The sequence below is a fragment of the Equus przewalskii genome, chromosome 9 (genome assembly GCF_037783145.1).
Source record: "Equus przewalskii isolate Varuska chromosome 9, EquPr2, whole genome shotgun sequence".
Classification (NCBI taxonomy): domain Eukaryota; kingdom Metazoa; phylum Chordata; class Mammalia; order Perissodactyla; family Equidae; genus Equus; species Equus przewalskii.
Genome location: NC_091839.1, coordinates 39655364 through 39682380, shown reverse-complemented (window position 1 = coordinate 39682380; position 27017 = coordinate 39655364). Strand labels below are relative to the sequence as shown.

At 35.7% G+C, this 27017-nt stretch overlaps 1 protein-coding gene across 4 annotated transcripts in view; it reads right to left on the bottom strand.

Moving 5' to 3' along the window:
- Window positions 1-240: 240 nt before the first annotated feature.
- Window positions 241-27017, bottom strand: part of ZNF292 (zinc finger protein 292) — a 92177-nt gene continuing 65400 nt past the window's right edge. For 3 of the 4 annotated variants that reach the window (XM_070633571.1, XM_070633570.1, XM_070633572.1), the window contains 4 exons: window positions 25328-25530; window positions 19508-19644; window positions 16797-16938; window positions 241-9744 (listed from right to left, as the gene is read on the bottom strand). In XM_070633571.1, coding sequence (XP_070489672.1) covers window positions 2590-9744; window positions 16797-16938; window positions 19508-19644; window positions 25328-25489 — 7596 coding nt within the window. In that variant the 5' untranslated portion in view covers window positions 25490-25530 and the 3' untranslated portion in view covers window positions 241-2589. The remainder of the gene's footprint in view (window positions 9745-16796; window positions 16939-19507; window positions 19645-25327; window positions 25531-27017) is intronic. The other variant, XM_070633573.1, reaches the window with a different exon arrangement.

Here is a 27017-nt window from a genome sequence, read left to right as displayed (position 1 = left end):
TAATTTAACTATGCTGAATTTAACACTGCTGGCTGCAAATTTCCCAAACTGTTACATTTCACTTAACACAATGATGTATTTTGAATAATGTGTTCTGATCCGTAAGATTCAAATTCTTTGGGTTTAGAAGAGGGGGAAAAATCTATTTAAGTAAGGATGAAATCTTAGACAAATTTAGGCTGTAAGGAAGAAAATATCTCAAGACAATAGATTGAGGGAAAGTATATATACCATGAAAAATACTTTATGATTCTTTTTTAATACTTAGGCATTACATTCTATATCAAATTTTACCAACATGCTGTTCTATAAATTCATATTTATTTTATACCATAATTTTATTTTTCTGTTCCATGCTAAAAAGCCCACTCTTCCATAATTACTTTCAGCATACAGTACCTGGAATATAAAAAGTTTAACTCAATGTTGGCAAACTCATTCCCTTGACATGTAGGAGAACATTACAGAAATGTCTAGTGGTCAATTTTCTTACGCTAATGAGCAAAATAAAAGCCCCAATACATCGGCATTTTCACTTAACAGCGGCTCATCACTACATTCATCAGAAATAAACCTACTTTATCCTGCACTATATATATAGGGCAGTTTTGCCAAATGCCTACCTTTATGAGCTAGGTCAACTTCTAAGAAAACTGTACAGAAACATTCAATTGTTAACAAAATTTAATATTAAAATTACTCAAAGTTAAGTTATTGTTAATTTAGGAAAAAAACCATGTATTAATCACCCATAAGAACAACTTTTATTTTAATAAATAACAGTGGGCGTACCAAACGGTAGGGATTTTAATGTGTCAAGTTTTATGTATACTGGTAATGAACCTTAAGGAGGTGAAACCAACTATTCAATATAACCCATTAGGCCCTAAAAATAATACTATAATACTTTAATAATAAAATTTTAAAAAATATTTTCCAAAAGAAAATAATTCACTCCTTGACCATGCTTATTTATTCAGAGTACCAGCAATTTCAGTTAATGTTAAGTGCTTCATTTTTCCTGCAAATCTGATGTTGCACAGGGAATATACACATTTTCATATCATCACAATATCATCAATATCGCAAACTAATATTGTGAATGCAACTGGTTTATAACAAACACAAAGTCAAAAATCAATGCTACTATTTATGGCAAACAGAAACAAAAGTAACCTTAAAAGGATGTTTTCTTTTGTTTCCAGAACTAATTTTACTTGGACTTCAAATGAAGGTCATAAACTCTCCTGAAATAACCTCTATCTCTGGCCTTGAATCCACAGTATAAATATGGTGAATAGAGCTAAACTATAAGAGCTAACTATATACCAAATAACCAAAATAATCAATTATAACAACTAATACTGCTCTGGAAGACCAATCTAATGAAAAAAGTATCATTAGATATGGTGGGAAAATACAGACAAATCTGTACAATCTAACATCTATAAACAGTAAAATCAAAACATCCAACTTCCTTATAGAAAGTGTTTCATCTATGTAATTATAAATGTTAAGGACTCTTGCATTTTATAAACACAAGATGGGCTCACTTTAATGATACCAATTTTAAGATTTATAAAAATGTTTAAAAAAATCTTTCCACAAAAGTTTATACAGTTTAAAGCTATACACCAATCTATAAATCTCAGAAAATGGAAAAAAAAAAATCTTTATAAGATCACATGTATAAAACAGAAATGAAATGTGATTTTATTTAAGGCAATACTGGGCTACTTCACAAATCACCACCTCAAATATTTACACTGCTCCACACTACTAGTTTCTATCACATTCACAAAGGGTTTTTTTTTAAATACCAAATATTTAAAATCTTTGATGTAGTAAATTCTTTATTCACATTTCCATTATATTTCATGTAATCATATTAACTATATCCAATTAGAAGCACTGAAAAAAAAAAACGGTATAGGAATACCACCCAAAACTCCTGGATGGAAAATTTACAAAGCAGAGCAAGGTGTTGATATAATGTGCCTACTTTGTGAAAAGTAATTTTGAGATCATCTTGTAAATAAATGTTTTATGTAAAAATCAATGAACTACGGTAGAGTTTCTAGCTTTAGTTCAAAAAATTCTTAATTTAAAACAATAAAAGAACAATTTAAAAAACTTGATCACTTAGTTAAAAATTAAAATTCCAAATATAAATGTGTCATTTAATAGTTTAGACTTACACACTGCTGGTGGCAGCAAATGATTTACAATAATAAATATATACAAAAAAGGTATCTACAAACAAAGAGCACTGTTGTACATGAGCAGTGACCTGGTGAGACATGTCAATCACAGAATACTCAGTTTAGTTCATGGAAAGGGCAACTGGCTGATAGAAATTCGAGGTTTAGCTCAATTATTTACAATAACTGAAGTATTGATTCTGTTCCTCAAGTCCCATAGGGATAAAAAAAGTTTTACATGACAAATGTCATGTTTTTTTTCTTTTTTTGGCCAGGCTAATTCATGTCAACAACAACAAAAAAATAATGAAAAAGTTTCACAATTCTAGCATGCTTGATGGCTTCCTATTTAAAATAAAACTGTAAATAATGTATAGTACATTTGTTATCAGTACTGCCCTCTCCCTGTGGCTTTACCTATACTGATTTCTTTCATAATAGACGCATCTGGATCATTTGAATGTACTTCAAGTTTTTTCAGACTGACGGTAGGTTTCATTTCCTGAAGCTGCTTTAAGACAAGCTCGGTGCAATCTTTGAGAGTCTTGTCTAAAACAATTTTTACATTATCACTGCACTGAAGCTGTGATGGATTGGCAAACTGTACAAAAGTTTCACTTTCTTTACAAGAACATACATGATTTCCACTACTCACAGCAGTCTTGTCAATATTTTTTCTTGAATTTGAATGTGATCCTTTTTTATTTCCACTATTTGGATGGTCCTTGTCAGTATTTTTCTTCTGCTTCACTGCAGACTCCTCAAGAAACTTCAGAAACGATACTTCAAATCCCATTGGTTTAAATGAGCTCCAGTCAAAAGACGCAGGATGCTCCTCAGTGGTCTGAATCGCAACAGCAGTCTCTTCTTCTTTATGCACGCTACTTAACTCAACTGCCGATGCTGCTTCAGCTTTTTCAACTTTCCTCTTTTTAATTTGAGAGACATTTTTTTCTTTATTAACTCTCTTCAAATTACTTGCTTTTTGTTTTTCTGACTGGCAGGGGTTATTTTCCTGAAAATCATTATTTACATTTGAAGATGTATGAGCTTGAGTCTCCACACTGGTGGTGTTGTCTTCATTTATTAACTTTGTAATAAATAATTCTGTGAGCTCATCCATTTCATCCTTTTCATTTTTTTCAACTTCATTCTGTGGAACGGTAGCTGTTCTTGAGTTATCGTTGCTCTTTGACACACATGTGTCAGAGTCTTTCACATCATTCTTATCAACTTCTTGCTCAGAAGTTTCCTTTAACTCTGAGTTGCAACACCGTTTGAAGACAATAAGAAGATTGCGGTGTTGTGATGTAAATGCCTTAGATAATTTGTGGCATTTATAATGTCTAATTATATTGCTTTCACTTGTAACAACTGATGTACACCCCTTTATCATACATGGATACTGGGTTACAAATCTGCTTGTACACTCAGATAAAGCATCATTTCTAGCCTTTATAGAATATACATGCTTCCCACGTTTCAGAGAATAAGGCTTATTTTCTTCAATCTGCACAATCTTTGCATTCTTGTTTTCTAAGTTATTTTTTTTCTTTCTTTTGGTCTTAGGCATTTTGACCCCTTCCTTTCCAGACCTGTGTTTTGTGCCCCGATATTTAGACTTTGTCTTTTCTTGGTTTGCCTTGCTTGATATATTTTCCTGACCAGGTGTTAATCTTCTTGGCCGAATCAAATGAGCTTTATGTTTGTCATTATGCTTATTAAAAATGTGTCGGAGGAGATTAGACCGAGTCGCATATATACGGTCACAGCCTTCACAGTCACACTTGTATATGCCGTCTTCTTCAGTTTTACTCCCCCTTATCCCAATCCCATGGTCTGCCTCAAGATGAACAACATAGTTCAAATATGTGGTAAATGAAGATTTACACTCTAACTGGTCACATGGAAACTTCCCAACATCCACAGAAGCAGTCATACTTTCAATTTCCTCAGGAGTCATTTCATGAAGTTTCATGTAGTGCTGTATTAAGCCAGTAATTGCTTGGAAAATTCGAGAACAGTCACTCACCTGACATCGAAATTCTTTCACAGTTTGTTTGGTTTCAATTTCTTCACTTTCTTTACCAGCTTCACTTTCCTCTTCAACCTCTGCAGAAAACGCAGGTAGATCTGATTTGTGTACAGCCTGGTAATGCAGAATCAAGTTTTGCTGTATTGTAAAGGCAGCAAAACAACCCTGGTGAACACAGCGATAAGGTCTGTAGGGACTGTATCTTGTTGGAAACTCAAGGGAGTGGGAAACTGGCTTCTTGCGTTTTTTCTCCTCCTTTTCTTTTTTATGTCTCCTGACTTTCCGTCCTTTGGTTTGTATGTTTGTGAGAGAATTTATATTACATTGTTCAGAAGTAACTGTAATCACTTGTGAAGAACTCTCTGTTTTTTCAGGACTTTTTTTTTCTATAAGTTGTTTTTCTGGGATCACTGCTACATTATTGAGGGCATTTTCCTTCATTGCTCCCAATTCTAAAGCAGGCTGGAATTCCCTTTTATTTTCCTCTGTCATAGCTAGCTGTCTTTTTACTTGCGTAATTCGTGGGGCTGACAAATTTTCACTCTGAGATTTTCTTCCATAAGGCCGTTTTATTTTTAACTTCACCATTTCTTCTGTTGTAAAATGATGTACCAACTGACAGTGTGCCCGAAGATTAGAATTTCTTGTAAATGTTTTTGTACATGTCGGCACTACACATTTAAATGGAGCAAATTTCAACTGATTCTTCTTAATTTCAAGAATCATCTCTGGAGTGTATTGATGAATTTTACCATAATGCTTAAACAGTGCATCCTTGGTCATAGCACTGTAATTACAGCCTTGGTTTTGACACACAAATGGTTTATTAACTTTGTCACTAAACTGAATGTTGTTTATTATTTCAGAAACTGGCTGAACAACTGTGACATTTGGAACTGATTTAACAGGGGTGGCAGTCAGTGTCACTGACGTATTTACTAGTACACACTGAGATGCTGGAGTGGACAGGTCATTTTCTAATTTTAATTTCTGTAAGCCTTCTAAAATTTCCTGTATTTGATCCTCCTTATGTAATACTTCAGACTGAGGAATGTTACTTTTTGTTGGCATGACACCAGTGAAGGAGGAAAACTGAGAAGAATCAGGTAATTTGTTATTCTGCACAGTGTTTACTGAAGGAAGCTGAATGCTATAATTTATTTGTGCATTCTGTGATGTTTCACCAACACCCTGAGACCCACTTTTTACCTCAAGTATTTGAGAATTCATAGCACTTTTAATAATTTCAAGAGTCTTTTCAAAGTTTTGTATAACATTGTCTTCAGAAATCTGTAAATCAGAATTTATTGAAGCTGTGCATGAATTCAAAGCCATCATTTGAGAATCACCATTTTCAGTTTTTAATGTTAAAGGAGCTAACACTGTATGGGACTCAAGATTGGTTTTGAAGTTTTCTTTCACATCAGTCATAAATAACTGATTGTCAACACTATTTAATTTCTGTGTTAGATTTTCCACCAAACTCTGAGGCTCACAATTTGAAATTATGTTTGAATGAAGGTTAGTAGTTGGTATCTCAATACTCTTTGCTAGAAGTCCCATTGCTGTTAAGTCACTTGTTCCCAAATTTGGGGAAGCATTAGGCGCAATTAGTGGAGGAGCAACTTTCTTTCTCCTCTTAGAAGCACTGTTTCCCTTTTTATTGAAATGACTTGCCCTTGTGTTCTGAGGACCACTTATAACTGAAACACGTGAACCGTTACTGGTAAAATTTTGTGATGGGCCACTAGAATGAGGGAACGAGTCAGAGCACAAACCACTTCCAACAGCCTTCAGAAGTAAGTCGTTCGTTGGAAACACAGGCAAACTGCTGCATTCCTCAATGGAGGAAGTTCTGGCGTTTGGTGTCCTATTCTGGTTTGTCAGCAGGGGGTTTGGGTGGCACACAGCCTGCAACAGGGTTGACACAGTGGGATTTGACATCACTGTTGCGTTTACTTGTGCTGCATCTGAGACACAACCTGTTGGAACGTGAGAAAGCATTTCGGCACCCTCAAATGTGCTGGGAATGCCAGCAGTTTCCAAAGCCTGTTTAATAATTTCACTGCCTTCTTGACTAACACTCGTACTGAAGTTAGCCACACCAGTCCGAGGAAACGTATTTGGTAAAAATGTTGATGAGCGATTTTCAGCAGCAAGAAGTTGCAGGAATGATGGATCTTTAAAACATGCTTCTGGATTGAAGGCAGACTGCTGTGGCTGCTGCAAATTTACTGCATTTGTGGAGAGAATCATGCTGGCGAGAAGAGAAGGCTGTCCATTATTCTGCAGCAGTTCTTGAGCAATTTCTGCCCCATCCAGTGGTTTACAGTAAGATCGCTTAGACAAGTGTCCGCCCAGAGATCTGGGATTAGTAAAAGCCCTGTAACACCTGCTACAGATAAATTTCCCATCTCTGATAATTGCAGGCCATTTAGCCCTTTTGTTGTGCTTGGGTTTTCTTTCCTTCCCATTTGGGCCCCGCCCACGGTCTTTTTTAACTTTTTCAGGTGCAGACTGTTGGGGACCGGTGCTACTGAAACCATTTGCAACATTCACTGGTGAAGGAAAAACCGCATTTTCACCATTACCTCCCTTGAGAAAAGGAGAATTAGTGTTTCCTTCAATCTGTGAGGAGAAATGATTTGTATTATTTTCCAGTTGAGAAAAAACAGAATTAGTCCCACTATCTGCTGGTGAAGGAAAGAGAGACATTGAACTACTTTCTGCAGGTAAAGGAAGGAAAGGATCTGAGCCACTGTCAATGTTCAAAGGCAAAACTGTTTTGGTTAGATCTTCCATTTGTGCTGGCAAGGCAGTGTTAGATATATTTTCCATTTGGGAACATAACATACCACTACCATGTTCACTTTTATCCTGAGAAGGTATATTTGGATTTATGACACTTTCCACTGAGGGCAACAGTGGAGTGGACACACTTGTCAAATGAGCTGGAAAAATGGAAGGTGACACATGTTGCAACTGATTTGAACAAGCAGGATTCCCACTGGCTTTGGTCTGTGGTGTAAAAAATGCATTATTAGAGCTGTTCACCTGCGATGGCAAAAAATAAACAAACTTTCCATTATTTGGTGTATTCAAGTTGTTAGATTTCTGACCTTTTTTATTTTTGCGCTGCATTTTAAATGCAGCATACTGGTCAGGGTGTGCTGTCTTCATGTGTTTCCCAATACTCTGTGAAGAATTATAGGTGCGAGTACATCCCTCAACCTGGCAACTGAATTTCTGAACTGGTGCTTTTGGAGGCACTGATGGAGTTCCTAAAGAACTACTTAGGTTGGGCTGTGGTGGAACAAATGTGATACTTTCTAATGTCTTAAGAGGTAAGCTGTAAAGACTGGACGACGTTTTAACACTACCTCCACATTCAAACTTGGAAGTTGACAAACCGTTTTGAAATCCTGCCTGACTTTGCAGAGAGAAGGTCATCAGGTTGTTCACTTGTCTTTCTAAGTTTTGTGGGGTAAGGTCACCTATTTTGAGGGTTTCTGAATTTACTAAAGAATTATGAGTAATCTGCACTTCATTAAAGCAATCCTGTTCTTTTCTCTCTTGGATATCTGGATGAGACAAATCATTACAAGTATCCTCAACTGGTGCATTTAAGTTTGTGACCAGCGATTCACCAGTGCCTTCTACAGTCGAGCTTTCTTGCTTTCCAAAGTTTTCCTCAATTCCCTGATTGAGGGACACCTTAATAGATACAGCTACTTCACCGGCCTGCAGCAGAGTAGTAGCAGGATTTTCCAAACCATTTGACAGTGGTCCATCAGCTTGCCTGAGCTCGGAAGCAGAAATCTGGTCTTGTTTGGTGACAGCTGATTCTGCCTTGCTTTTATCCCAAGCTTCACTTGTATCTGCTGGTAAGGTGTTTTCGATGTTATTTTCTGAAGGAAGCATAGCACTCTCTTTCTCAGTATTCCCTTCTGTGTTCTGATTCACTTTAGAAGGCTGAACGGAAGCTCCGGGTGAATTAAGTTGGTCTTCGGGAGGCATCACTTTTTCAGGAGTACTGTGATCATCCAGATGCTTTTCTAGCTCACTCTGAGACCGATAAACTTTACCACAACCTGTGAACTTACAAGTATAAGTATTATAATGCTGTGCTTCATGATCATATAGTAAATAAGCTTCTGAAAAAATTCTGCCACATTTAGGAAACATACACTTTGCTCTAAAGACTTGATGCTCCTTTCGGTGGGTTAAGAGCTCTGCATAACTATTAAAACCAGCCTTACATTTCATCTGTATACAGATATATGGTTTACTGCCACAGTGCATTTGTAAGTGATCATTGAGATGAGTAACACTTACAAAATGCCGTCTACAGTACTGGCAAATAACTTTTTTGCTTTGCATTTCAAGAAAGCGCTTGGCATCTTCATTATCTTTATGCCCCTTTACATGAGCGATTAAATTTTTAAAGTACTTAAAGCCCTTTTTACAAAAAGTTACAGGGCAATTAAATTCATTAACAGGTACTGGTTTCTGGACTGGCATCACTTCCGGCTCATAAGATTTATCTTTATCATCATTCTCATCATCTGAACCATCATTGTCATTAAACACGATGAAGTCTGTCGAATAGAGACTATTCTTTTTTATAGGCCGCTGTTCCTGTTTGGCCACAGCATTAGTCTTCTGATTCTCATTGGTAGTTGTGATCTTAGGAGGCCTTCCCAATCTTCTTAACGGTTTCATAGCTGCTAGTCTCTCTTTACTAGATTGTTTAACATGCAAAGTGACATGAGGGACAAAAGTTTCTTTAGAATTAAAGTTCTTTGCACATATGGGGCAACTGTAAATCCCATCTTTGTAATGTTTCTGAGCATGTCGTACTATTCTATGACCAAGGAATTCTTTGTCACATAGCACACAATATTGCATGTAGGCTTGCCAATTCCTAAATCTAGCAGATATAAATCCTCTCTCTCTTAATTGTTTTATCTCTCTCTTCTTCTGCTTTTCATCACAAATGTCTTTAAGAAGGCCAGAATTAGCACCAACTCCACCAGAAAGTCCATTCACAGAAGTGTCTTTAATCTCTTCTTGGTAGTCTACTACTTTTTCATAAACTTCACTGTCATTTAGTTCATCTATTGAAGATACAATGGATGCTTCTTCCCCCATTAATGCAAGACATTGTCGTTTTAAGGTTTTCCAATCCCAAAATTCTGGATCAAAGGGCCACTGAGTTTTCAATACAAGCAAGAGCTCACAGCGTAGAGAATTTGGTATTGGAAGATTCTCTTCATCGTATTTCTGGTCTGGCTGGTTATACAACATTTCCACAGCATAATACGCATCTACTGTAGGCTCAATGAGAAATTCACTCAGTTGACAAGCACGTTTAACTTCCAGATCATCAGGCAACAAGCATGAAATGGTCTTGCAAATAGATATTTTCACTTCAGTATTTTCTGTAGATTCCAGGCGAAGAGCTTTTACGCACAGTTCTATACAGGTGGCAAGACCAGCCCCTTCAGTCTGTGAAAAAGCAAATAGGAAATGTTAACCCACACTAATCAAAACAGATTTGTGGATTTAGTAATTTTAAAACTGAGGCTTGCTTCTCTCAAATTTTGCAACATCCAACATAGAAAAAGATGCTCCTTCGAAAGCACTGCAGCTTAGCATGGTGAGTGAGTGACTGAGTGTGTGTGTGTGTATAAAATGAACTGTATAGAACAGCAGAAAAAACACAAGCATTGGGAGCTAACATAAGACCTGGGGAGAAAATCATCTACCAGCTAGGCAAACTTGGAAGTTATTTAACTTCTCTGACCTTTCATATTCCATTTATAAAACAGAGATCAAAACAGCATTTAAACTTCATAAAATTGCTGTGAGCATTAATGGATATTATGTATCTCAAGTACCTGGCACAGTTTAGTATAATGCTTGGCACACAGTAAGCGATCAATAAATGTCATTAACTTTATCGCAAATCTCACTTCCTAAGTTTGTATTTGTAATCCTCTGGAAACAAATCCTCTCAACCCAATTACAAAACTGAGAATGTCTCCATATTTCCTAACTTAGTAACGTAAGGAGATTTTCACTTTTAACAGACTATAAAGTTACTCGATCCTTAATAGTGGGGATTCTAGTTCAATCAGAAAATTGAATGCCAAATCACTTACCTCATGGCTGAACCAGCTTAAGAATTAGGAGCAGGAGGAGACACAATAAACTTTTTTCCTTTTGACTGAGCATCTTGAACTATTATAAGATAGCAGTAATGAAAGTTAAGAGTCATTTGAAAGATACTGGGTTTTAAAAGGGAACATAAATATGTGAGAAATAAACCAGCCACAAGATGTGGCTACATTCATAGGTATGGAATATGTGTGATATAAGATCAAAAGGCAAGAAAGAAGTCAAAAAAGGTGATAGGGTATTTTCATAGATAAAGAAGGAAATAAAATATTTTACACTACAACAGAAGCTTAGATTTGTAGGCCAAAAGGAGAGTGAGGGAAGGAGGCTCGGACACTGAACGGGTCCTGACTTTAGGAAAAGCAAAGGCACAAAGACCAAGAAGAAAATGGACAAGAATAGATATGAGACCTATTTTTTAAAAGTGACAGTGAAGAAAGGCCAACTGGGAAAGAGGAGGGACCATATGGTTGTCTCCAGCTCTTACATAAACTTATATAGTTATTTTATATAATTTTGAGAGAGATCTGAGCCAGAAAACTTCTACAAAAAACATTTGCCCCTAACAGCCTTAGGGGCTATTGATAATAGTAGACAATTAGGCCACTCCTCTGTTATAATATGAAAGAAAAAGACATGGTCAGTGAAGCCACATATGAGAGAGAGGAGGACTTGAAGAAAGAAGTTTTGGAGGAATCAAAGGTCAAGTCAACCATAAAGATGATCTGAAGTGATAATGAAAGCCTATGTCAGAAAGACTGGTAAATACATAGAGGGAAAGAATTCTGGAAAACGCTGTACTTATTTAGAAAATTCAGGAAATGATGGAGAAAGAATGTCTTCAAGAAATGACTCAGAGAACAGAGGATTTGTAGATGAAGGATATCTGCCTTGAGGAAGGTAACTCTAACTATTTTCTGTCCTATGAATGTTGAGTCCTTTCTCCAGAAATGACAAAAGCTGATTCAAAAATTCTACTTAGGGGCTGGCCTGGTGACACAGCAGTTAAGTGTGCACATTCCGCTTCTCGGCGGCCCAGGGTTTGCTGGTTCGGATCCTGGGTGTGGACATGGGGCCGCATGACAAGCCATGCTGTGGTAGGCGTCCCACATATAAAGTAGAGGAAGATGGGCACGGCTGTTAGCTCAGGGCCAGTCTTCCTCAGCAAAAATAGGAGGATTGGCAGTGGTTAGCTCAGGGCTAATCTTCCTCAAAAAAAAAAAAAATTCTACTTATTGCTTAGAAAATACAACTAAAATTATTTCAGAGAGGAACTCAACTGACATTTCTATTCTAATACAGTCTGCTACTGGATACCATGGTTCATTTTAATGCATTCAGGGCAAACAGCTTTGAATAAATTTGCTTAAAAACATCTCAATGTTGTAAATAAATTTAAAAGCTCAACAAATAATACCAATAAAATAAACAATATCAAGATTTTTATTCTTCTGAGTTTTCATCTTTGAGTGTGTGACTGAAAATTAGGTTTACAGACAATATTTAAATCATAAACTGGTTTATGTAACAAGTGTGTTTTTAAAGATGAGTTTGAAATCACAATTTCCTATAAAAACAATGTGATTAAACAAGTAACTAGCCAATAAAAATCTACTTAATAACATCAGTTAATGAAAGTACTGATAGCACTAGCTAGAACTTACGAGTCACAAGGAGCAGAAAGCTAAGTGATGTCATTCAGGGGAGGGATAGAGACTTATCCCCCTTTCTGGAACTAGTACAGCACCAGGCAAGCTTCTGAAAAAAGGCAAGCTTTTATCTTTGGTACCTGCTTTTCTGCTCCTTCCCTCTGGCTGCCTAGTAACCCTGACCCAAAGCTAAGCAAGGCTTACACACTGATATTAGTTCCTCATGTCCATCCCACCCAGCCCTTCCATATCCACCTATAGCATCATGTCTTACCTTGCTTTAAACTTCTTAAATGGTTACCTATGTATTTCGGAATTAAATATAACCTTCTTAGCATGGAATATAAAAGGGCCTTCACAATCTGACCTACGTTTCATCTGGTCTAGCCTCATCTTTTATCTTTCCCCCTACCTAAATAGCCTATATTCCAAGCAAACCGGGCTAACTTTATTTTCCCAAATACGCCATTCTCTCCCATGCCTTGATACCACTTGTGATATTGTAATATAATAAGAAATATATATTTTGGTCTTCAACCACAGTTCCTAGCAGATAGCTCCTAAAACCTTTGTAATTTTCTAAGTGATAAGAGCTACAGGGGCATCTTCTGTTCCCAGCTCCTGAAATAGCTCCTGCCTTATAGATGAAAGGGGTGTTTTTTGTTATTCATAATAAGGTCCTTTCACTCACACCAGAGTTTATTTTAATGAGGTGACTTTTGGAAAGCCCCTACATAACTGTGGCAGGAGTTATCTAGGTTGCCAGGGGAATCGACGTGTGATTAGTGGTTGGAACTTTCAGCCCTCCACCCCCAAGGAAGGCAGAGAGGCTGGAGGTTGCATCAATCACCAATTACCAATGACTTAATCAATCATGCCTACATAATGAAGCCTCCATCAAAACCCCAAAAGAACTGGGTTCAGGAAACTTCTGGGTTGGTAAATACATGAAGACTGGGGAGGGTAGCTTACCCCTTCCCCCTACCTTTCCCTATGCATCTCTTCCATCTGGCTCTTCCTGAGTTGTATCTTTTCATAATAAATGGGTAATCTGGCACATAAACTGTCTTCCTGAGTTCTGTGAGCCACTCCAGCAAATTAATCGAATTCAAAAAGGGGGCATGGGAACCTCTGATTTAGAGCCAGTTGGTCAGAAACACAGGTGACAACCTGGACTTGCAACTGGTATCTGCAGTGGGGGGAGGGGGTAGTCTTCTGGGACTGAGCCCTTAACCTGTGAGATCTGATGCTATCTCCAGGTATCTAAGTATCAGAATTGAGTTAAACTGCAGAACACCCAGCTGGTGTCTGGAGAATCAGAGAACTGCTTGGTATGGAAAAAAATCCCCACAAATTTGGTGACCAGAAGTATTTAGTGAGTAGTGAATGGAGGAGAAAACAGTTTTTTCTTTATACCACTTCACACGCTTTTTCTGTTAACTAGAACACTCTCCCCTCCCACTTTGTCTGGCCATCACTGAGAGTCAAACAGACAAGTGGGTTAGATGGCCCACTTCTTTTAATCATTCAGCACCTACTTTATACCAGGTACTGTGCTAAGTAACGTGTGAGTCTTAACATTCCACTGTGATAGAAAGGTCTATACTACATTGCAACTGTTTGTGGGTCTCCATCAACAGACTATGAAATCCTTTAGGGCAGGGCTATATTTTTCAATTCTTTTGACATCAGGGGTCTAGGAAAAAGCATGAATAAAAAGCCGGACCCAGCTTCTGCTCCATTTCCTTTGCAGATGTCAATTAGAGTTTAAGAAGGACACAATTATTTTAAGTTAATATGTAACTGGACAATAGTCTTCAACAAGTCCTGGAGTTTTGAAAAAAAGAGGGCTACCAGTTAACCAAAATCACTTAACCTTGAGGCTAAATTTCATCATGTGAAAAATGAGGAGTTACACTAGAACCCAGTCACTACAGGATAACTTTAAGGCCTCTTTCTGTCCTAAAACAAGAATAACTATGACTCTAGTTTTAAGATAAAAGCCCTCTCTGCTTGATTAGATTTCAGAAAGTAAAAAACAAAGGAGAAAAATTTTATGCAATGAGAAACAAGATTCCGGGGAGGGAGCAATTACCATGTTACACATTATCCTCCTCAATAAGTCTGCTCCCCCGGCCAACCTCCCCAAGCTTTTAACTGCCTTTCTATGTGCTTTACCTCTGAACTCAAACTCAAAGTAGAAAAGTACTACTCAACAGAACTGCCTTCAACGATGGAAATATTCTTTATCCTGTGCTCTTCAATACGGTAGTCACTAGCTACATGGGGCTACCGAGCACCTAAAATGTGGCAATTGTGACTGAAGAATGGAATTTCAAATTTTACTTAATTTAAATTAAACAGCCGTAAGTGGATAATGGCTTCCATAATGGACAGTGTAGCTCTTGTCCAAGTGTTCTCCCCTCTCCAAGACTGCTTCCTTATGAGTGGCGTGTAAGGTTGAGGGAGAGCCATTTTTTGTAACCTCGTCGATTCATCTGATTAACCAAAGTGGTTAAGGTTACTAGGTGGTCAACAGCAAGTCAAGATTTATACCTAGTTTGTCAGGTTTCGAGTTTCAAGTCCCTTCTACTGTGCCATGCTGCTCTTTAAGTTAGATATAAAGCAGTGGCACAACCTGTTTTAAAATAGCATAGTAATTTCCTAAGAAACTTACAACTGTTTTAAGTTTTTTTAGGGGCCGGCCCTGGTGGCATAGTGGGTAAGCTCATGTGCTTTGCTTCCCTGGCCCAGGGTCTGTGGCTTTGGATACTAGGTGCAGACCTACAAACCACTCATCAAGCCATGCTGTGGCAGCATCCCACATACAATATAGAAGAAGATTGGCACAGATCTTAGCTCAAAGCCAATATCCTCACCAAGAAAAAAGAAAACCTTAAGTTTTTTAAAAAAATTGCTGCACCACAATATATAAGATGAAAAATCAGGATGAGTTAACAGGGTTGATAGAGAAAAACTGGAAAGCGGAAGGATTAATTCCTGTTCTTTACTCTTGAAAATTAAATTATTTCAGGAGAGAAAAATGAAGATACATATAAGATTTATTGACTACAGATTTTAAAAGGTATTTTTAAAGGGGGATAGGAGAGTGTCTTGTGGTCTTTCCTTTCACAAAAAATTATACATTAACTTAAAAATACTTCTTGTCATGCTGCATCCCAGTTTTCAAGGATTCCTAAAAACTGTCTGGCATCTCATTCTATGCAATGGTAACATCCTTGGAAACTATCTTCTGTGTACAATGAAAATGGAAACCAAGTGCATTCTTACAGGGTTACTGTAAGAAAATAAATTAATTTTGTAAAAGCTGGCTTATGATTTAGTTAATAAATAAATGGGAACACATATCTCTGCTCGTCCCTTCCCTCTTCAGTTGTGTCTAATCTACTGTTTACTCTGTTAATCTACTGTTCCATCTGTAAAGTGTTTCTATTTCAATGACTAGGTTTTTTTAATTAAAAGTTCTTTCGACTTTTTAAAATCTGCTTGGTCATTTTCATAGTATCTTTCTTTCTCATGCTTTAATTCCTTATTCTGTCTTAAATATATGTAATTTATAGTTTTTGTCCTGGCATGTCTAATTCTACTGTTACTTCTCTCTGCTAAAATTCCCTCATGGCCAACTGTTTCATGTTTTGTAAATCTTGATCATGAACTCACTTAAGTAGGGCTTTATACGAGAATCCTGCATTGAGGGTACGTCCCTCCAAAGCAGTTCTGTATCTGCTTCTGCTAGGTACCCCATATATATACCAGGCTAGGACTCCATCCTTACCTTCTTAAACATTCCTTACTCGGCATGGGGATTCCTGGACTATACAGGCAGAGTAAATTTGGACCCTAAATCTGTGTGAGGGCAGACCTAAGGTTACTACTTCTTAGAGGAAACATTTTCTCCTCTGACCCACAACCCAGTCAGACATGCACAAAGTTCCCTATCATCCATCTGTGTGAGCAATATTTTTCTAGTCTGCTTTTTAAAACATTACAGAACTTCACCGATTCAGGGAGGGAGAAGGGGGACATAGAGCTCAGTTCTAACACCCCAATTTGAGAGGGCCCAAGATCTTATTTCCTAACCCCATACAGCTATCTACTGTCCCTGTGTAGATATTAAAACTTAAACCCTTTGATTACTGTAACTAGTAACATATCCCAATGCCCATCAGGCTAGGAAAGGCCCAGCATCAGCTCAAGCTTTATGCTCCAGTTTTTAGGTTCCTCTTCATTTTGAGCTTAGAGATTTCCCTGATATTCTCACAATCTCAGGTGCTATACATTAAAAAAGACATTCATTTTATTTTATCAAGTATTTCTGGGTGTTTTGTAGAAGAAGGATTTTCAGATAATGTAATCTGCCAGACTGCTAGCAAAGGAAGCTATCTCTATATTTCTCTTTACACTCTAAAGTTCTATAGAGCCAAATTATCAAAATAATATAACCTCTAGGAATAAAAACTATAGAATGATAAAACACAAGTATTATGTATATTACTTTTCTTCAGGCTAAGAGCTAGCCCTGGCTCTCATTTGCATTTTTAGGTTTTTCTATAACAAATGTCTTTAACCAATAGGAAATTTAATGTTGAAAGCACTAAATGAAATAAACAAAAATCACTGGAAAAGGTGCCAAAATAATACAGTTAAAGTTTTTTATTAAAGGTAATTTATATATTTTAAATTAAGAAAAGATACCTTGATTATTCTTACCTCTGAATTAATAACTTTAATCAGGAAGAAAATGTGATATACCGTCTTGGTTAACAAAGAAAGTTGACGACATCTTTCTAGGTACACCTGTATAGATGGTTCTACTCTTTGCTGTAATTTACTCCAAAAGAGAGTGAGTTCCCTGAAAAATAAAAAAAGTATAAAAAGTAAGTTGGAGCAGTAATGTAATACTCAGGGACTATGTCAGTCCAGTCATTATATTTGAAATTAAAACTGGTTTTAGATTCCAATTCCACATGTGGAATTAAGTTCAAAAGCAAGAAAACAGATCTCAATTTTCTAGAGACTAAATAAAATCAGGATACATAAGTTATCATTTTATTAATATTTTTCAATCTCAGACAGAGAAGCACTACCTTTTATTAAGAAAGCAGCTGACATTTAAACAAGTTGTACAAATGGTAACTTTGAGTCACACCTGAACTTTAATAAGAAAGTGCAAAATGTGTGTGAATACATAAAATGCATCAATGGCAAAATGGTTTTTAAAAAGCATTTAATTTTTATCTTCTAACAAATTTAAAATTAACCAACTTAACTGGTCAATTAAATTTCAATTGGTTATTATTAGATAAATATTAAGAATCAATGACACAGAATCAAGAATTAACTAATCTCAATCTGTGCCACAGCAGTGAAACCATAAAAGAAATTTTGAAAAATGAACTTTGACATTTACTTCAAATGCAATTACAATGTATTTTTCATAGCAAACAATCCTACTGAAATGATGAATTTTCTTCCCTTTAACCTACTGTCCTGTTTCTCCTCTGTCCTCTATAGCTAACCTCCACAAAAATCTTCTTCCTTGCTTCAACTTTTTCACCAAGTCTTCTCCACAATAAAAGCCTTTCCTATTAGTATTTCCTCAGTTTCCACTCCAAGGAACTCTGCCCTTTTCACTACCCGCTTGAATCACTAGCTTATTTACTGGATTTTAACCTATATACTGAAGACTTCAAAATCTGTCTCCTCACTTTCACCTCTCTAGTTTTTATAAGACTGCTCCACTTTGATTTCTGAAACCTGAACCCTAACGTATGAAAGAAGATGATCAACATTCTTTCCTAGTCACCATCTTTCTAATTTAATGCCTCGTTATCACTGACCTTATCAGCCTCTGCATTTTATTATCCTACTGTCATCCTCAACATTTCTTTCACCACATTCCACATCCATAAGGAACCCTTCATAACTTCCCAGGTAGACTATTTACTGGCTTTCTAGTTGAGTTTCCTATCTCAACCCAACTTGCTGTACTGCCACGTCCTCCCCCAACTCTGCCCTCATCATTCAGCCCCAATCCATTCTCAACTTCTTGGCTTAAACGGTTTTTCTTAAACATAAACTTCTATTTCATCCTCCTCCTACTTGAGGGCTTATAATAGACTGCTTTTGCTTGCCATATAAAATTCAGACTTTGATGGTTTTTTTAATAGGGTTTTGTGTGTGTGTGTGTGTGTGTGTGTGTGAGAGGAAGATTGGCCCTGACCTAACATCTGTTGCTAATCTTCCTCTTTTTGCTTGAGGAAGACTGTCGCTGAGCTAACATCTGTGCCAACCCTCCTCTATTTTATGCGGGACGCTGGCAGAGCATGGCTTGACGAGCAGTGTTAGGTCCATGCCCGGGATCCAAACCTACGAACCCTGGGCTGCTGAAGCAGAGTACAAAATTAACCACTCTGCCACCAGGCTGGCCCCTGATGCCTTTTTTAAATGAGTGTAACACATTCATTTCTTAGTTATCACTGATATTTATGTTATATAGGAAATCTACCTGTCCTCAATAAATACATGTTATTTATTCTCCCCTTCAGAAGCTTTCCTCCTGCCTTTTATATCAATCCTCTCTGTATTGCATATACAATTTTTCCTTCATAACAAAGGTCAACTGCTCAGAAAACCTTTATAATTATGAATTTTACTATTCTTTGATTACACAAGCACTTACTTAGATTGCCTGTTCTATATTCATTTGTATGCCATATATCACTTGGTAAATATTCTTAAATGTCAGAATGCCGAAACCTAAATTTTTCTTTTGTGTTTCCATAACACCAACACAACACTGAAAACTAATAATGCTGCTGACTGACCAGATAAATTGCCAGTTTTAGCTAACACTAATTTAAGACAGCTGATGCTAAGTGTTTGCGTTAACTAAAGTCAACACCTGTTAGTTGTATCCTCCCAAAGGATTATATAATAATAACAGGCTTTGCATACCTGGAAATGTACCATATAAAGAAAGAAAAATGTGCATTGAAGAAGTTAGTGAAGTAGAATGATATTTCATAAATGAAAAATGAACTATATTTCCATACATAAATGACTAGCAGCTAGTTGTATGCAGAGGAAAACAGGTTACTTACATATCTGAAAAAATTTTTATTGTGGCAATAGACAAAACAAACCTTTCTTTCATCTTCCAACATTTAAAAATTTCCTGATCATTATATGATCATTATTAGTATACTAAGGAGTTGTGTAGTCCTTAATACAAAAAGTTTTTAAAGTTATAAACTACTTGACAACCAGTTTGACAGCATGTAATACCTGAAAATAAGCTTTCTGTCCTGATGAGACTTAAAAAGATTTTAAAAAATATGTTCTTAAGCTATCTGAATTCTCACAACCTATCTTGTATTCTTATTTAATAAACTTTTCTTCACAAAAGAAAATCAACTCACCAGGCACAGTACATATCTCCTTGCTGGAGCTGACGTGATAAAAATGCTGTACACAAGACAAGAGCATTTTTTTCATCACCCTCAGATTCTAAGTTACAGATCATTTCTAGTGCATCTTTGCAATCAACTTCCGAAATCTACAGAAAAAGGATATAGAAATATGCCATAAAATGGTTTTATATTAGGATATATAGTAATATACTTTAAATCTTTCATTAGATATTTATAGATCATATTTATCAGTAAAACCTCATCAACTCATACACTGTGAGTTCATAATTTGTCATTACTGGGCTGCAGTTTAAAGAAATTATCTTTCTTCAAGTCAGAGAACCAACTCTATTCAAGAACTTTACAAGCATTCATTTACATGTACATAACTAATGCTAATTACAAGCTCCCATTACCCATTAAATCAGGTCTATAATTCTGAAAAAGAAAAGCTTCAGTAGTTATATTTTCCCCCCTTTATCTAGTATTTAAAAAGCATTAGAATCAGCAGAAAGACACAGAGAGGTCTACTGGATATAGGCTAATAAAATGTCTATTCATCTCAGGGAAAAAAGTATAATGTGAAACATTTTATGTAGCTATACCACTTTTAAATTAAGCTTACCTCAGTTTTCTATAAATCTCCATTATTTTTCCTTTCATATAAATATAAATTCATATAAATTCTCAAAGCTTATCAACAGTCATGCATGCATTAAGTATAACCTAGATGAAGTCAACTTGCTTCACTTTATGCACTTACATCTATTGCTTTTTTTTAAATTAAAATTTACTACCTCATTACAATGATTTACTACATAAAACAGAATTTACCTATGATCTCTACAAGCATTTGCTGTAAGACAAGGGTGTGACAAATCACACACAATCACAAATCAGTGGAGTTCCACAGAATAGAAAGATTAATTTCAACGTGGTACAACTGACAAATGGCAAAAAGAAGACTTGAAGACCAATACAAACCATTAACACCCACATACCACAGAGGAAACCATGCCCTCTTGGTTGATCTTTTATCTCTCCTCATCAATTTTTGAGTGTAGGAAAAGTGAGTGTGTGTGTGTGTGTGTGTGTGTAAAATGTAATGTGTTTAGGATTGAACAAGTGTCTAAATGAAGATATGAGTAATCATGGGGTCCATCTCTGATAATGAGGATAAAGACTGCATAGACTCAGAGATTCCATTTTATACATTAAATTGGGCTAGAAAACACTAAGACAAGAAAAGACTCAACTCTGAATCTGTGTGTTTAACAACAAGGATTTCTTACAGGAAGCATGAAGTTAGTAGCAGAGTTACGACTGAAACCTAAATCTTGGCACTCCCTGGTTCCCTGGTGCAGTGTTCTTTCTGCTACTCCCCTGTCTGCCTCTTTCTTACAAATCTTTTCTATAAGTGACCCCATTTAAACAAATAATTAAAAAAAAAGGGTGAACAATACAGTTATAAATATTTTCAAATATCTACAATACGCTAAACGCATTGTAGGACATTACATATATTATTATTTAATCATAACTATTCTACTAGGTAGGTATTATCATTAACATTTTACACATAATGAATATGGGGTTCAGAGAAATTATGTAATTTACCCAAGTTACAACAGTTAGTTAAGTGGTAGAGCCACAAATTCAATTGTCTGACTGACACCGAAGACCTATTCTCTTTCCATTTCATCACAGAATCTTTTAGGAAAAGTTGTGTTAACTTTAAACAATTACCCTGGGACGCCCATGCCGACAAAGAGGACGTCAATCCATGAGTTCTGTTTACTTTTTCATAAGATGTTAACAGTAACAATAACAGCAACTACTATTTATTAGTGCTTCTTTAGAAACAGCATTGCTAAGCAGCACAACAGCTTGCTGGTAGAGACACTTCTTTTTAGAGATAAGGCTCAGAGAGGTTAAGTTACTTGCTCAAAGTCACATGACTGGTTAGTGGCAGCGTTAAGACTTTATCCAGGTCTAGCTTCAAAGTCTGTGCTCCTTCCCAAACTCCACATGCACAAGAATACTGTGGCCTTTTATTTCTAAATATTGACTTTTACGTGTTTCAGATTTAACAAAAATTCTTGTTTCTTGAAACTCTGATTTATTTTGAATCTGATCATTTCTTTTTCTTCTTCTAAAACCTAGTCATTCTTCTTGAATGCTCAAATGATGCAAAATGTGTACATTATGCATATGGAAATTTATTTTCCCAATAATATTACCTATATTAGCTTATATTTAATAATTTTTTAAAAACACTGTATGTAAAGTAGCTTCTATATATTTATTCACATATATACATATACCAACTGAAACATTTGCTATATTCAGTAATACAGAACATCTCACTTTTTACAGGTATACTAAGGAAACAATTTTTACTGTGCACTTGATAGCCTTCATTTCCCTGATTTGCCACTAGATGGCCCTCTCGAAAAAAATATGACACTAAAGAGAATGACAGGGAAAATGAAACCATATTTAAACTAACGAATGGCTGAAGTGAAATTGTGAAACTGAGATACAGGTCAACTATAGCCATCAATGAACAAGAATAATTTTTAAAATCCAAGGTAGCATAAGGTAGGGATTATCAATATATTAGTGATATAGGGACTATTTATATATTATGGATATCTATTCTCCGTGGCCTTGAAAAATGAGCAAAATTTAAATACCAGAAAGTTAAAAATCTGAATTAAATATTTAAAGTTTTAAATGTTTGTTAAAGACATACTATGCTAAATCCCTTTGTAAAGCAGAGAAATCATTTCAAAAATGTGAATGATTTTTATGTTTTAATATGGCTGTTCATGCCAGGTAGGTATTCAAAAAATATAAAACACTTCATCAATATTTTATGTACATTTACCAAGTGTTCTTTTCAAATGTATTAACTCTAATCACATTTCAAGAACAGTCTTTTGCTTATCAAAATAAAACTGCTTTCCAATAAGAAGAGAACTTAAATAGTAAACCTGTCAAACTAAGAAAATGGAAAATCAAATAATGAGCTATTATTTTTAACTCTCATGCTAGCAAAGATTTAAAAGACGAATAATCTCTAGTGTCAGGAAAGAAATTTCATATGCTGTTTATGGCAGTATAAACTGGCATAATCTTTTTTTGGATGGTAGTAGTGTCCTATTAATTCAAAATGTGTAGATTGTTCAATCCAGCAATTCCACTTCTAGAAATCTATTCTACCAGTACACTCCCAATGAGAATGAAAGGATGTATGTACAAGGCTACAATTTCAATGTCTCCCAGCCTGGCTAAAGATATTATAAATCCATGCTACATAATTATGCGACCATTGGAAAGAATGAGGTTGATCTATACATAATGATATGCAAAGACATCTAAAATAAGGGGGAAAAGTGACTAGCAGCCAGGGGGTATGTATGTTTTAAGTATATAAAAATATATATGTGCAGAAAATTGTCAGAAAAGTTATCTATCAAATTTCAAACTGAATAATTACTAAAGGGAGTATTAATTGGGGGAAATGATGGTTAGAGAGACACAAGATAGAAGACTTTACTTTTTAAACTTCTATGTTTAATGACAAAACCAATAGAAATACTGGATCTAAAGTAACACTGCTAACTTCATTTTTATACCTATACCAAGAATCCAGGCCAAAGCTCCTTCCAGAGGCCATCTCTCTCAGCCCCATTCCTGTGCCATCTATCAGGGCTAGCTGCTATTTCTATCATATTGAAAGGATCCTGGGAAATAATCAATCCCTTGCCTACTGGCTCACTTGGACAAGGACTTCCTCAAAAGGACCAAAGATCCAGGCCATAGTTGACTCTTTCCAACATCTATTCCCACCATATTCTAAGGAATAGGTAAAAAACTCAAATGCTTACTAGAACCAAACAGGTAAAGGAAAGGAATGAAGAGGGTCATGTGAGAGAGAGAGAAAGAGAGAGCGCGCACGCACGCGAGCGAGTGAGCGAAAGAGACAGCGTATCTCTTCTGAAGGGGTAATGCCTTTGGGCAACTATTCCAAAGGGACTACCTTCCCTTGGATCAGAAATAATAAGAAAACTTACTTCACATGGAACAATGAAGAACAAGTTTCTAGATGTTTGTAATAGAAAAATAAAAGAGTAACCAAACAATCTCTAAGTAAAAAGACACTTTTAACAAGGAATGTATAGACAAATGTATCCTGCCCTGTTCTGCACTATGTGATCCAGTTTCGTTTCTGGGGTAGGTACAGAGATTTTAGTGAACTTTGCTTAAGAACATGGAATCCTTAATTCTACTGCTTAACACGAGAAGGAAAAACCCCATTTCATAGGACCCCAGAGATACCCAGGGTGCTCATAGAGAATTTTCCTGAGGATCTCCCAGAGCAGGCTGGGCTGCTGCTACTCAACTCTGGATAATTAAACCAAAACGGAATTAAGGTTCAGTATTGTAAGATCTTTTGATTATTCAAGAGAGCTAGAAATACAGCTATTCCTGGAGATTACAAATTCACAGACTTTAAATAGGACTTCAAAGCTAACCCAACAACCCTACTACTAGAAGGTATACTTCTTTAGGGCAGGGCCTATGGCTTCTTCACCTTTATCCCCCCTCCCTTCAAGTGCTTAGACTGCACACGAACTTAATAAAAATTGGCTGAAGGAAGGATGGATGGTTGGACAGACTGACTTAAGGGCTGGGACTGAAGTGATAATGAAAGCTTTAGCAGAGCTAAAAAATATCTAAGATGTAGCAGCACAATAAATTTATTTAAGGATTTTTTTAAAACGTTACATTTCAAAGGCTATCTCAAGAAACTTTATACATCTGCCGATTAACTTATCTATATAGTTATTCTGAACTAATAAGAAAACTTTAATTTTCTATTTTGTTCTGATATACAGTGATTAAAAAGCCAATTACCTGAGATAAAAGCGAAATAGTAAAGAAAAAAATGTACAGATTAGCCAATGTCCAAACTAATGACATATTTCCTAGGCTAGAGCCCTTGGCTCCCTACTCCATCCAGCCAGGAGACTGCAAGACATCACTCTTCCCAGTATCCTCATTATCCTCACCACACACAACAGGTTTATTTCTAATCTTTGTCCAAGCCTATCATCTTCCTCTTCACTTTCTATTCTCAAGAAAAATCACACAATCACCATTATAATTACAACTTCTAACCTCACGTGGGCATTTAGCTTTCTGTCTAAGGTGATTCTTCTTCTGGACTCTCGAAGAAAATAAAGTTTTACATTAAATATGCAAATAAAAATTTATCTTAATATATAGAGATACAGATCTAGATATCTAGATCTATCTATCTATGACTTCCCCACAGGAATGTTTTCTCTGCTTAATACATATATAGATATTAGATAGATAGATATATCTTATGTACCTATCTCTCTATAAAAAACAGAGAAACTATTCCTATGGAGAAGTCATATAAATTCTATAGTTACTTAAATTAGCCAGTTAAAACGATTTGCAAGTATCTTGAAGACAGGTAAAGCTGAAGTAAAGGCCCAAATGCTGACAAATAGAAACATTCTACTAAACTATGAAGCCACCACCATCTTTCCCATAATTTAGCCAAAGCAGTTAAAAGACCCAAATTATTTAAAATAGAAGCTACGTGAAATCAGTTCACATATCATTCTGAAAGATGCTTAGAGTCACTACACAAGAGCATACCAAAAATTTAAGATCGACAATGATCCCTCACTATCTAAGAGAAAGGGAAGTCAAAGACATTCTAATTTAATTAAAAATTAATTTCTTCACTTCAAAAAATAATTACTAACAACAAAAAAACATACTCACCTCTTCGATTAACTTTTCATTTGGTGATGATGTACAAAGACAGACAAGGTAAGTTTGCTTAAAACTACCTTTTGTACCAATCTCTGGATGGTCAGAACACAGCTTTGCTAGAGCAGTTGCTTGACTTAACTGATTTGTTTTGATTAGATGTTTAATTCTCATATCCAACAAGATGGGACCCTCAAAAGCTAAAAATTCATTCACTTTAAAAAACAAGACATAATAGATTATTAACATTTGATAATAATTCATTTGCAATACAAATACTTATAAGGAATATTTTCTTAAAAGCACAGGAACTTTATTTTTATTTTTGCAATTTTCTACTACTGTCAGGCTATCACAAAATACTTGACTTTATACGCAAAAGATTATATTGCTAATTGTTTAAAGATGCATTAAATATTTGTGTCCCTGAAAGTACCATTTAGAATGAGGTGAATTAACTTCCTTTTGATAAAAATAACTTTGCATTAATCTAAGAGTCAGTGTTATTAAAATTATACTAAATTCTTTTTCCCACAGCATTTATTCTTGAATACCAGGGGTTAGCATCTCTAGAAATCTGCAGTGCTAGGGCATTACACACTCATATGGGCAACCATGAAAGGATGTTTGGATAGTCCAGAGGATGAGATTCAACTAATATTGTGTTCAGTAGTGATGATTTATTTTTCATTTTACCAAAGAGAAATGTATCTTGCTAAATAGGTGCTTTAGAATGAGTTAAAATAGCTAAAGAAAAATAAATAAGGGGATGAGGGGAGTCTGCTCAAACTTCTGTGGGTCTGTGTTATTTTTAAAACATCAGTTGATAAACCTCAACATTTGCTTAAGACTGACACACAATAAATTTCTATTCTGTTCAAATCTTTGCATTTCCTAGTACTTGGTCTGTTCGACTACAAAGAAGAATTTAACTTTTATTTTTTGTATTTGTGGAGAAGAATTTAAATTTTAACAACTGCAAATTTAAACTTTTCCCTAAGTCTTCTCTACCAGGATGAAAATCACGTTTAAAAATTTACTTGGGGATGGCTAGCCTGAAACCTTTGGAAGGCTTTTAGTAATAAAATCTTTAATATCCTATAAATAAAACACACAATTTCTCTACTTGTGAACAGACTGGAAGACATGTCTAGTAAGTAATTTATGGGTTAGAAGATGGAGAATGAGAGATGTTCTTCCCTTCTTTAAATATCCTTTGCTAGTACCTTTATTTTTTAGATCTAACTGTACTCTACTCCCCTATGAAAAGATTACTCTGTAAGATAGTATGATCATGGTTCCTCAGTATTAAAACCATGACCATCTAAGAAATTTTACACAGAATTCCAAGTTTCATCCTTTCCTTAAAGTCTAAACCTTTGTACCTGCTACTCTCATTCTTTACATGAATGTGAACCAAAAAGTATACATACTGAACAGAGATAAATAAAACTAAATGTATAACTTTCTGGTGCCTCTGACTATATGTCTTACATATACAGGGCATTACTTTCCTTTTTTTAATATCACCTGATGCTATTAGGATAATTATATTACAAATGTCTTTTCACTGTTCAGTTCTGCCAAAGCAAAATCTGTAAAGATTTTAACTGAAAATTTTAAGAAAAATCAAGTTAAGATAAAAGTTATTCCAGTTATAAATCAGTCACAGACTCTAAAAAACAGCTTTAGTTTCCTAACA